The 12220-nt window shown below is 44.1% G+C and overlaps 1 protein-coding gene across 3 annotated transcripts; it reads right to left on the bottom strand.

The window, feature by feature from the left end:
* Nucleotides 1-152: 152 nt before the first annotated feature.
* Nucleotides 153-11155, bottom strand: matr3l1.2 (matrin 3-like 1.2). Of its 3 annotated transcripts, none has more exons than XM_073487442.1 (22): nucleotides 11089-11155; nucleotides 9193-10137; nucleotides 8394-8455; nucleotides 8263-8301; nucleotides 8006-8103; nucleotides 7789-7841; nucleotides 7559-7675; nucleotides 7308-7433; nucleotides 7001-7228; nucleotides 6636-6760; nucleotides 5721-6090; nucleotides 4677-4871; nucleotides 4385-4481; nucleotides 4217-4233; nucleotides 3918-4040; nucleotides 3621-3749; nucleotides 3032-3160; nucleotides 2812-2942; nucleotides 2423-2729; nucleotides 1926-2067; nucleotides 1414-1529; nucleotides 153-1182 (listed from the first exon to the last, which is right to left on the bottom strand). In XM_073487442.1, exons 2-22 carry the CDS (start codon nucleotides 9979-9981, stop codon nucleotides 1120-1122), a joined length of 3456 nt encoding a protein of 1151 aa, XP_073343543.1. In that variant the 5' UTR covers nucleotides 9982-10137; nucleotides 11089-11155; the 3' UTR covers nucleotides 153-1119. The 3 variants fall into 3 exon arrangements, with proteins under 3 accessions (XP_073343543.1, XP_073343541.1, XP_073343542.1); XM_073487440.1 differs by having other exon boundaries at nucleotides 9193-10271; nucleotides 11089-11154; XM_073487441.1 differs by having other exon boundaries at nucleotides 9193-10140; nucleotides 11089-11147.
* Nucleotides 11156-12220: the final 1065 nt, after the last annotated feature.

Genomic DNA, 12220 nt, shown 5'->3' with positions numbered 1-12220 from the left:
CGATCGTAAAATGAGCTGAAACTGAAAAGTTGTACATTTTAAAATAAAGCTGTGACTTTGTACCTCACGATATCGAGTTTTCTTCTTTTGTGGTTAAAAAATTCAAGTTAAATTTCAGTCGTGTAAAATCCTTTAAAAAACTAAACATCACATTTGAAGAAGCCTGTTTATTTTAGAAAACAGAAACATTCAGGCATAAAAACAAGAAACACATTCAGTTTGTTCTCCATGACGATCAAAAGACTTCATTAGAAACAAAAACGTCTTTAAATCTGGTCAACACATCTTAACGTAATTTAACTTAAAAGAAACAAATGTAAAAACCAGTTTGTGGTTTTTTGGAACTACTTTCTAACCAACTTGTGTATCCATCCGCCCAGCACTTCTGTGGAAGGAATTCCTGCCACTTGGCGGATGGATACACTGTTCCTGAACTATTCCTTTAATCCAACACTCGCATGTCCATCTGTCCAAAAACATGACGACTGCTTCAACAGTGTTTCAGCGCAGATTGATGATTTTCTGACTTTATTTTTTTTTTCCTGAATATCAAAATATTTATTGATTCGTCTGTTTGTCACTTTCTTGATTGATCATTTTTCCCAAACACAAGGTGACGTCTTCAGCGCGTCATCCGTCCAAAATCCAGAAAGATTTAGTTTCAAGCTGAAACTACTGGTTAATAAATCAAATATTTAAAGCAACAGAAGAAAAATCAGTAACTACTCAAATATTCCATTCATCGTTTCTTTTGTCGACATTTTAAGACATTTGTACAAGTTCTGATGATTTATGGACCAAATCATTCATGAAAATAATTCTGAGTTAAAGCTCGCTTACAGCCAATGTCCGTCCAAAAACAACAACCGTTTCCATGGAAACAGACGGGCGAGTGTTGGACCAGAGTCTGTTCAACTTTTCTATTCATTTTTCTTTCACAGTCCGTCTGCAGCAGCTCGCACATCATTCACATCGCAGGCCGACGACCAACACGCTTCACCGTCTGAGTCATCACCACAGCAACAACTCTGACAGTTAATCAGACTTTAACGAACTGAAATCAAAGTCAAATTAAAAAAAATCCCACTCGTCTTCCTGCGCTGGATGAAATCAGTGTTCTCACGCCGTCATCTTCTTCCCTTTCTTCTTCTCTGCTTTGGTCTGCTCCTTCTCCAGGTATTTCTGAAACGAGGAAATGTCAGGTTACTTTCATTTGTCTGCGGCAGGTGTGGTACATGTGGCCGGGGCTCTGTTGCCAGTGTGATACAGTGTGGGCGGAGCTGTGTGGCAGGTGTGGTACAGTGTGGGCGGGGCTCTGGTGCCAGTGTGGGCGGGGCTCTGTGGCAGGTGTGGTACAGTGTGGGCGGGGCTCTGTGGCAGGTGTGGTACAGTGTGGGCGGAGTCGTGTCTCACCTGCAGCTTGTCGTAGTGTGCCTGGCTGCTGCAGTGCGTCTTCTTCGCCGTCTCTTCGTTGGAGTAAAACAGGAAGCAGACGCGGCAATAATAACCCATCTTCACATGTTCAACACCTGGACAAACACATAATGTTAAAGTGTTCAGTGATGAAGATGAAGATTATTTGTGTTTATTATTCAGGTTTTCAAACAGATAGAAGATAAAACAAAAAAAACTCTTGAAGCTACAACTGAGAAACTAAAAAGGACAAAGTCACAGCAGTGAATTATTTTAACTGCTGACACAAGTTTCTTTTTCTTCTGTTGGAAAAACTCTTGATATGAAATAATTATTAGTGATTTTTTCAGGATGACTCCCGAATGCTCCTCTGTAAACAGATTTAATAAAATAAAGTTATAAAATTAGCTTTCTGTCCTCTTCAGAGTTAAAACAACAGATCAGAGATGTGTTGTCAGACGTTCATCACTGTCTGGATGTCAACATGATGAATATCTGTCCTGTTTTCTCACCGATGGGGCTGTCGGGGTCGTGTGGCGGCAGCGGCAGAGACGCCACGCTGGGTTTGTTTTCAGCCGGCGGGGGAGCCTCCGTCTGTCCGTTCTGATTGGTCGATGTCTCCATCACCTCCAGCTGCTCCTCCTGTTTCACCTCCTGCAGCCCAGAGGAGCAGAAATCAGCTGACTTCAGATCAGTCAGAATCATTCCAGTGCTACATGTTTAGCCTCGTCTGTTAACTGTTAGCATGCTAATGCCCTAAACTAAGATGGCAGCATGTTAGCCTCACATAGCAGCTAGCATGACCATCACCTCTGTTAAAAAGTGAGCTGAATGAGCCGTTAGCAGCTGCTGTCTGCAGGGTACTCATGGATGTAATGGATTACTTTGAAACATGAAGATTCTCTGGTGGATTTATGGACTTTTATTCTGAAGAGATGGTTAAAAACATGCCAAGTGTTCGGACTGTAAATAAAGTGCAGTATAAACAGAAAGTGATCATGTGACCCACCTCCTGGCAGCTCTTCTGGTTCTGATCAGAATCTTCAGGAATCTTCTCCGTTTTTTCTTCTCTCTTCTCATCGACGCTGCTCACATCAGAACTCTGCACCTCTTCCTCCTTCTTCTCCTCCTCCTTTTCTTCCTCCTTCTCTTCTTCCTCCTTTAGTTTCTCTTCCTCTCCTCCCTCCTCCTCCTCCTCCTCCTCCTCTCCCACCTCCTCCTCTTTGGGTTTCTTGGCCGGAGGTTCTTCAGGGTGTTTGGAGGGTTTCGGTGACGTGCTGCTGTTCTCTCTCTTGGCGGCGCTCGGACAGCGATGTCTGAACAAACAACAACAGTTTCACATGACAGAACTGTGAAACAGGACTCTGAAAAGAGTTCACCACAGAAGAAGAAACCCACCCGTGTTTGAGCTGTCGGTACTTCCTGCTGACGTAGACGGTCAGGCGTTTCCCGCTCAACTTTGGTGGATTTCCTTTACAGTGTTCGGCCATTTTCTCTGCTTCCTCTGCGTTCTCCATCTCGATGAAACACTGAAGACACAAAACATCAGTCACTCAACACACAGGGTACAGTCCTGGGTCTGTTCAGGACTCAGTCAGTCCTGGTTCTGGTTCTGTACCTCTCTCTTCAGCCTGTTGGTGAAATACTTCTTGACTCTCCCGAACGGCTCGGCCAGTTTCAGGATGGCGTCGTCAGAGAATTTACTGGTGGGGATCTGCCCGACGTAGACCACCTTACTGGACCCACACTGGACCACAGACAGAGAGGAGACGTCAGGACAGAGGGGAGACATCGGGACAGAGGGGAGACGACAGGACAGAGAGGAGACGTCAGGACAGAGGGGAGACGACAGGACAGAGCGGAGACGATCATTTTCACCATTGATGACTTTCTGGACACATTGATTAGTTATTTAAATGTTTTGATTTGTCTTCCGTTCACTGTCACAGAGGAAAGAAACCTGAAAATACTAATAATATGAACCTGACCTCCACAACCAACATGTCAGAACTATACTTCCACCTTTTTTTCTGCGCCGTCTCATACTTCATCTAATCTTCATCTTCTGTGTTTTAATTGTTTTTGGGCATCATTTCCTGTTTTTCTGTAATCTGTTCTGTTCTGCAAACCTTTGGAGGCGTGGCCTAATGCTACAGGAATGTCGTCACATGAGCTCTGAGGGGAAGTCAGTGAGCAGGTGTGTTCACCTGGATGGTGGGGTAGCTCATGGAGTGGCTGATCCTGACCGGGCGGCCGCACACAGACGCCGTGATGTTGCTGCTGTAAAACTTGGCCATCGCTCGAGCTTCTTCTTCCGTCTCGAACTGAAGGTACGCCTGCTCAGGAGGAGAGACAGGTGAACATGACAGATTCATGTCAGACAACAAATAACTCAGAAAGCAGCTGTCGGCTGAAGACGGTCAGTGTTTGTGTGCAGTTCTGCCTCCACCCTGCAGCAGACAGCGCCCCCTGATGGAGGAGATTAATCAAACAGTCGTGTGTACCTCAGGTCTCAGGTCCAGCACCAGGTGTTTCACCACCTTCCCAAAAGGTTTAGCGAGTCCAAGCAGCTCATTGAGGAAGTTGTAACCTCGTCTGAACCCGACGATGTTGATCACCCTCATCCCCTGATGACAACAACACACCAACACTCACAACCTTTAATGACAAACAGCTTTCTGTGTGTTTCTGCATGTCTGGGTTTTTAAACTGACGTTAAATGTGACGTGTTCTCACTTTAACTTTTGTTTTGATACATTTTGGACTCAGAGTGTTTTAAAGAACAGTCGTGATGGTTACTTACCCCTTTCCTGGTGTTGTCTGCACAGAACAAGACACACAAAGACACAATGTTTGATTAGTTTTAGACATGTTTCATCTGAAGTATCACCACAAGCCAACAACATGATTTAAAAGTTAAATAAATCAAAGCTCAAAGCAAAAATCAGTTCAGTAATAAATCATCAGGTACCGATGGTGTCCGACTGTCCGCCGGCTTCATCCTCGTCCTCCGCCAGTTCGTCCAGCGTCACGAAGTCCTCCATGTTCTCCAGGAAGTCCTGATCAAACTGATAACAGACATCTTCAGCTGGACAGAAACACGCCATCTCTTACCCTGAACATTCAAACTTTTAGGAAGCAACGAAAACAAAACGTCCTTAAAGTTTAAAATAAATAAATAAATCTAATGCGGAGCTTTAAACCGTCAGTAACATGAAGTCAGATTGTTTAAGATCAGGAGATGTTGGAGGCTTCATGTTCACCTCGTCTGCAGGCTGATCTCCCTCCACAGCCTCTGAACTCTCTCCTGGTTCTGTGTTTGGTTCTTCTTTGTTCTCATGTTCTTCAGTTTCTGTTGGTTCTGTTTGTCCCTCTGTCTCCGCCCCCTGCGCAGCCTCACCATCAGCCCTGCCCACAGCTCCGGCCGTGTCGTCAGTGACATCACCACCATCAGGAACCTGGAAATAGCAGGAGGAAAGTTTTTCTTCTCATGTGTGAAACCAAGTGGAAAGTGTGACCGTTATGACCACAAGAGACAGCAGTGTTCAACTTCCTCATGTTCCCAATAGGACTAACAGCGTCCATGTTTTCTTCCAGGGGAGTTTTAATTTCTCTGTGTTCAGTAAACACAACGTGCATCTGTTGTATCTGCAGGTGATGTAACATCACTGTCACATCTTTGTTTTGGAGACGAATGTGTTATAACTGGTGCTAATCTGCCGTCAGTGTCACATTTCTCCCAAAGAAAAAATAAAATTTAAAAAAAGAAATTTCCTTCTGAATTTTTCTTAAAATCAAGAGATTTTTTCCAAAAAGAGGTTAGAAAGATTATCCAGGTACATTGTTTTGTTGTTGCACCAGTTCTCAGGTCAGAACCACAGGAGAGAAAATGGATCACCAGACAATAAATATCTGGGCTTCCCTAGGCTGAGGAGATAATGACTGAATTTTACTTTTTGGGTGAACTGTTCCTTTAATATAACTTATAACTTTATAAATGTGATGTCTTCCTAGTTGAATGCTTCTTTATAAAAAGTATCTATTTTTAAAATAAAAAACGCCAGCTAATTGTTGCTTTAAGATAAGACACTTTTACACAAGTCAACTAGTCGAAGTTTAAACTGAAGCTTCACTTAAGTTAAATCATGAAATCTATTAAATCATTTATTTTTGCTTTTAATTAAAAACTTGTAATCTATATGATTCTTCTTTTGATTATGTGTCTAACTTTAGGAGTCACAGTATACGTTAAGTTTCTGTGTCATGTCATCATTGTTGCTTGTTAATAAAGCTTTCATGTTTCTCACCTCCTCCTGCAGGATGTCCTCAGACTCCTCCACCGTCTCCTTCACAGACTCTGCTCTCTCTGGCACCTCCCCCTCTGCGTCTCCGTCGTTTACCTGCTCCTCCCCCACCTCCTCCCCTCCGTCCTCCGCCTCCATCACTCCTGAGACCTCCTCCTCCTCCTCTGCTGCAGGCTTCACTTTGTTCTCCTCCTCCTTCTTCTTCTCCTCTCTGCTCCTGGAGCCGGACAAGGATTTGGACGAGGAGGTTCTGAGGGAGCCGGAGGAGGTCCTGGCTCCAGAGCCGAAGGAGGAGGAGGACGAGGTGGTGTTTGCTCCGCGATTCCTGGAGCCTCGACTGTCTCCACCGGCACCGGCCTGTCTGCGGTTCACACTGATACACAGACAGGAGAATGTGATGTGAGCAGTTTCTGCAGTCAGACGTCAGAATGTTTAAGATCGTTTAAAAACCAGCATTACTAATTCAACATACACAGATAAACATATACATCCATCACTCAGACATTAAGTCTATATGACGCATGTATATGTTTATCTGTATGTTAGTGTATATAAAACCTGCTGCAGAATGATTTTCTGTTGATCGACTGAGTAAAGTCTTTAATACTTCAATGATTTACAGTTTGAAGCTTCTACAACGGGAATATTTCCTGTTTTTCTTTGATTTCTTTGTGTTTTTTGACTGTTGGACAGTGAAAACAAATGTAAACATCTCATATTTATTATAATTTCTTGCATTTAGTATCCCAAAAACAAATTAATTCATCAGGAAAATACCTGCCAAAATAACTGATAAAGAAAATGATGTGAACTTGAAGCCCTACATCTGTGACGTTTAATAACAATAAAAAACAGAATGTCATAAAACAGGTGTTGTCGTCATGGTAACCAGGTGACTGGAGGTGTGGTCTGACTCACTTCAGGGTCTTGTACTTGGTGCAGATGTTGAGGCGGATCGGTCGTCCTTTGATGTTGAGCGGGTTCACGCTGTAATACTTTACCAGCATCTCAGCGTCCTCCGGAGTCCCCAGCTGGACGAACGCCTGGACAGACAGACACAGATAGACGAACACAGACAGAAGGACACAGACAGAAGGACACAGACAGAAGGACAGATTCAGCAGCCGGTCACAGCTCAGGAAAATGTTCAAATCCATCATTCTGAGCCCAACTGTTAGAAACTCTCCAGATCAACACGAGTCACCTGGTTGACACTAAAATCTGTGACAATTTTTACTCAGGTGAGAAACAGGAAGTGTCTGGTGAAAGGTCTCCCGGCTCACCTGGTCCGTTAAGAAGAGGTGTTTCTCCACGATGCCGAAGCGTCCAGCGATGGTCAGCAGCTCCTTCTTCTTCTCCTCCTCTCTGGGCAGGTTGGAGAAGAAAACCACCTGGCTGCCTTGACCTTTGACAGGTCTGTCCATCGGCCTGTCCATCGACCTGTCCATCGACCTGTCCATCGACCTGTCCATCGACCTGTCCATCGACCTGTCTGTCGATCGACTGTCTTTCTGAAGGTCAAACACAAACACAGAGTAAGAAGCTGGAGACGTTGTCACACAGCGAGAAGATGATGGCGGCAGCTGTTACCTCGATGACCAGCAGCCTCTTGGACAGGTAGAAGGTGAGTGGTTTGCCGTACAGAGACGCCGGGTGCTGCTCGTAGTAGGTGACCATGTCCAGAGCCTCCTCGTGACTGTTCATCTCTAGGAAGGCCTGACGGAGACAAACAGTTTGGGACATTATCAGTGAACTTTGAACTCTGACTACCAGTGATGAACATGAAGATTTAACAACAGTGAGGCTGTAGCTCAGCTGTGGGTGTTAAACCTGTTCTCCACCTTGTTCTTCAGGACCAGGTGCTCTCTGAGGCAGCCAAACTGCTCAGTGAAAGCAAACAGAGTCTTGTTGCTCAGAGGCTTCCTGTCGTACTTCACCACCACCACTCTGCTCCTCATCTGAGGAGACATGACGTTCAATTTGAGGACAAACACACGCAACAGCCCAAATATTAAGACATGTAATAACTGTGCTTTGAGCTGAAGACACAGACAGAGGAGAACAAACTGACCTGGTTTTGTCCAGACTGGTTTTTTCCTGACAGACCAGGACCTCCAACTCCTCCTGACACACAAACACACTTAACATCACAGACTGTACAGAGAAGCTAATGTGACAAACACATGCTGCTAGGTTTGTTTGTCCAATGATGAGGTTACAGGCACAGCTAAGAACAAGAAGAGGGAGGAGAAGAAGAAGAAGAAGAAGAAGAGCAGTGTGTGTCTCACCCCAGCTGGAGGACATCCCTCCTGATGTCTGGACTGAAGACATGGGGGCCGGTCCCAGCAGCCCTGCAGACAGGTTGGGGGTGTCCAGAAGACCTCCACTGAAACACAGAGACCAGCTGATAGTCAGACATCAGACAGCTGCTTCAAACCAAACTGACAACATGAAGCACTAATGTGTAATAAAGCTGATGAGTCACTTCACTGTAACATCAACCAACACCATCAATCAATAATCATCAATCACATCTTTAACTCACCCTCTGCCTGAGGACATCCCAGGCTCCCACTCCGGATACCTGAAACATTTACACAGCGTTACACCTCCAACAGGAACAAACATCTGAGGATCACCTGTGTGTGTGTGTGTGTGTGTGTGTGTGTGTCTCACATGTTGAGCAGCAGCCGTCTGTTCTCAGCATGTTGAAGTCCGTTCAGGTGTTGGTTCCACTCCTACAGATTCAGACAGTAACTGAGGCTCAACAAACTCATCCACTTATGTTAAAGGGACAGTTCACCCAAATATCAAAGCATTAGTCGCGTCCATCATCATCCTCACACAGAATTTAAGACCCGAACTCGAAGTCTGACTCAATATGATCTGCTTTATCAAATATTAGCCAATTGTGAGGAAGATGAGCTGGTTCCATCTGTTTGGCTCTTAATGAATCACTTATCAAATCTGTAATTATTGATCCTTTCTTTGTTACCTCACACAGCTGATACTGAGGTTTGGAGGTAAGTGTGATGTCATCATGTAAACAGCTGCTGATTGGTCCAGGATGTGCTGTATCAGACTGGGCTGATTCTCATGGAGGTACTTTACAGACTAAAATCTGCTGCTGAGTGTGTGTGTGTGTGTGTGTGTGTGTGTGTGTGTGTGTGTGTGTGTAGAAATGTGTTATAAATACATTATTTAGCTAAGGGATGTTGAGACAAGGGTGAACAGATAAGAGACCTGATGACTGAAGAGAAACCTGACTGACGCTGCAGAGCTTCAGCTGTAAGATCATGAGGACATGAGACATGCTGTAAGGTGATTTAAACAAGGAAACTGGAGCTCCAGTCAGTGAAGACAGGACTCACTGACTGAAGTGGACCAAAGACCTGAGCCGAGCCCAGTTTTTCTGAACTGAAACATTTAACGTTAGTCCGAGAGGAAAAGAGGAAGGAGGCTGGACGGTACTCACCATGGTGGAGTGAACGTCAAAGTCACAAAGAGAGCACACGTGGGGGAACATGGAGGGCATGACTCCCAAGAAGTCTTGGACTTTTCCGTTGGACGGGGAGCCCATCCTCCTCTGCATAAAGACTTGGTCGGAGGTGGGCGGCCCCATGCCCATCCCGCTGTAGGAGTCATGGTGGGAGAGCTCAGAGTACGGCCTCTCTCTGCCTCCACCTCCTCCACCGCCGCTGCTGCCACTGCTGTAATTTAAGCCATATCCTCGGCTGGAAGCGACGTCCTGCATAGAACTGAACCCAAAGTCTGAAGAGGGCTGACCCCGGGCTGAACCCTGACCCAGAGAAGGACCGCCCATCCTGCCCATGGGCATGTCATCCCAGCTGTCCCTTCCTCCTCGATACGCAGCTTCAGAGGACATGGAGGACCCCAACCGCCGTTCTCCTGTGTCTCCCTTGCGGCTCTTGAGCTGCCTGATGATGTGCGGCAGCGTCTCCACGCTGATGTCTTCTTCAGGGATCTCTGCCAGAGCGTCCAGGTCAGAGGGCGACAGCCCCAAACTGGCGAAAAGCTTCATAGTGCTGCCAAGATTGCCGCCGCCACGCCGGGACATCTGGGAGCCGCCATCCTGGCCCTCCATGCCACCACCACCACCCACCCCCACACCTGAGGACACGCCCCCCATCTGCCGGCTGGATCGCTGTTCGTTCATGCTGAAGTTCAAGGTCTCTGCGGCGGCGAGGAGCCCCCGACCCACGGCAAAGTGTTTCTGAGCGTCTGACTGCGACTTCTGAGACATGACGTCACAAAGAGGAGCTGCTCTCCGGCTTCAAATGTCTCAAGACAAGAACAAAGCAGGCGGCAAAACAGTGTCTGTGTTTGAAGGACGGGGGAAGTTTGTGTCAGTTAATGTCTTGTGTTAAAGTGAAGGGGAAGTCCTCTTCTCTGTCTGATTCTGCTGAAACACAATGAGGCAGAGACATTCTTCAGACGCTGCCTCCACTAAGAAACAGGAGCCAGTGGAGAGGAGCATGAACAGCAGAGGAAGAACATGACTGAGTGATTAACAGCCACCTGAGCAGATGAAAGCTGTGAGGCAGTTAAAGAAGGCTAGGAAAGGAGACAGAACAGACTGTAAAGACTCAAAATTCACCTCAGACCAGGAGGGAGGAAATGACCTGATGTGAACAGAGTGATGGAAACATCCTCACTGAGTGTCAGATATCACAGAGGTGATTAATAAAAAGCCTCTATGGGAAAATAAACGTTCTGTTTAAAACGTAAAGGAACAAAGAGTTTCCAATTATAATGAAAGAAAAGGGAAGAACTGCACCCAAAAATAACGAGACTTTACCTCGTAGCTCTCATAAAGAAACGATGGGGAATCAACTACATGAGCATTTTAACAGTTTAACTATCTGACCAGTGACGAACATCTGGGGAGGCTGCAGTTGCATGAAAACTGGTGACACAAGTTTTGAATGGAGGACAGAGCGAGAAGCTACTGTGAGCTAACGGGGCTAGCTGGCTAAAATTACAGCCTTTATTATCGTTCCAACTTAGAAAATACTGACATGTTTTTTTTTATTCAGAGTCACTTATAGATAAATGAATGAATCAATGAATGAATACATACGATGGTAAGAAAACATAAACGATGATTACTTGAAGGGACACATGAAGCTAGAGGCCGTCCGAGGCTAACTTTTCCATACATCCACTGCTAACGTCATTAGCCTGTGTTGCGGCTAGTCTGCTCCTACGTGCTAATGCTAGTGGTTAGCCAGCTAATATAAATATAGTTTATAACTTCAATCAAGGTTCAATTTTCTCATGTGCAAGTTTTGCATACGGCTCTGTTAATATATATAATATACGTTATGTTTGTGAATATAGACACTCTTACCTTAACTTTTCCTAATACGTAATGTTAGTTGATAGCTTGCTAGCTGAGGCTGCCTGCGCAGACTGAATTTGGACACAGATAAGCATCACCACTGGACCGCTGCAGACCTTCTTCTTCTTCTTCTTCTTCTTCTTCTTCTTCTTCTTCTTCTTGTTTCACGGCGGCCATCTTATTAATGCACGACCGCCATCTTCTGCTCCGGAGTGTGAACACGACTGTACACCATGGATCTATTATACATCCATGCTGTACACACAGTAACTATGGAAGAGCATTGGGGTCAGAGGTGAGAGAAAACATGGTGTTTCATTATGCAAATTACTTTGGATTAATTGAAACTCACGAAAAAAGAGCAAAGTTTATTATTATTATTATTATTGTTATTATTATTTTATTATTATTATTATTATTATTATTATTATTGCAGTGAATGTAGTTAAGTAACAAAAGTCGCCTAGAAGGAAAGGTGAATAAGCTGTATACATATATATTTACATGTTTATAATATAGGTCGACCGATTATTGGTGTGGCTGATTTTCTGTTCTATATTCAGAATATCTCTGTTTATTGTAATCTTTTTATTATTATTATTATTTCTTAAGTCAGATTGCTGATTAAATTAGTAAAGTTATTAAGTAACTACAGTTGTAAAAAATGAAGTTGAGTAAAAATAACAGCATTTGCCACAAAATTGTAGTGGAACGATAAAAGAACCAGAACATTGGAAATACTCAAGTAAAGTACAACTTCTTCAAAACTGTAGGCAAGTTCAGTAAAAGGTACATTTAATTGTCATTTTTTACTATGCTAAATACTGAAAAAAACGCTGATTTTTCATAAAGAATATTGATAAAAAAGTTACACTAAAATCAAATATTAAAATATTTGTCTGATTTAACCAGTACAGGGAGACATTTCGGCATTGATCTTGAGTCATTGGGTCACATGACTTGGAAGCTATTGAAAAAAATGTTGATTTTTCATTAAAAATATTAATCAAAAATATGAGGTGCACCTTAAAATTCTATAAAAAAAATCAATACAAAATTTAAAAGCACTTAAAGCCAATAAAAATAGAGGTGTCTCATTCAACCAGTACAGTACCAGTGAGGTGCACTAAAATTCAATAAA

This window comes from Pagrus major, chromosome 18 (assembly GCF_040436345.1).
Source record: "Pagrus major chromosome 18, Pma_NU_1.0".
Classification (NCBI taxonomy): domain Eukaryota; kingdom Metazoa; phylum Chordata; class Actinopteri; order Spariformes; family Sparidae; genus Pagrus; species Pagrus major.
This window is presented reverse-complemented; position numbering and strand designations above follow the sequence as displayed.

Bases quoted from the DNA above. Each gene is read 5' to 3' on its own strand.
- matr3l1.2 (XM_073487442.1), bottom strand. From the start codon at position 9,981: ATGTCTCAGAAGTCGCAGTCAGACGCTCAGAAACACTTTGCCGTGGGT. The intron at 7,842-8,005 runs GTGAGACACACA...TTTGTGTGTCAG, and splicing joins AGGGATGTCCTCCAGCTGGG to GAGGAGTTGGAGGTCCTGGT. The intron at 7,676-7,788 runs GTCAGTTTGTTC...ATGTCTCCTCAG, and splicing joins ACCAGTCTGGACAAAACCAG to ATGAGGAGCAGAGTGGTGGT.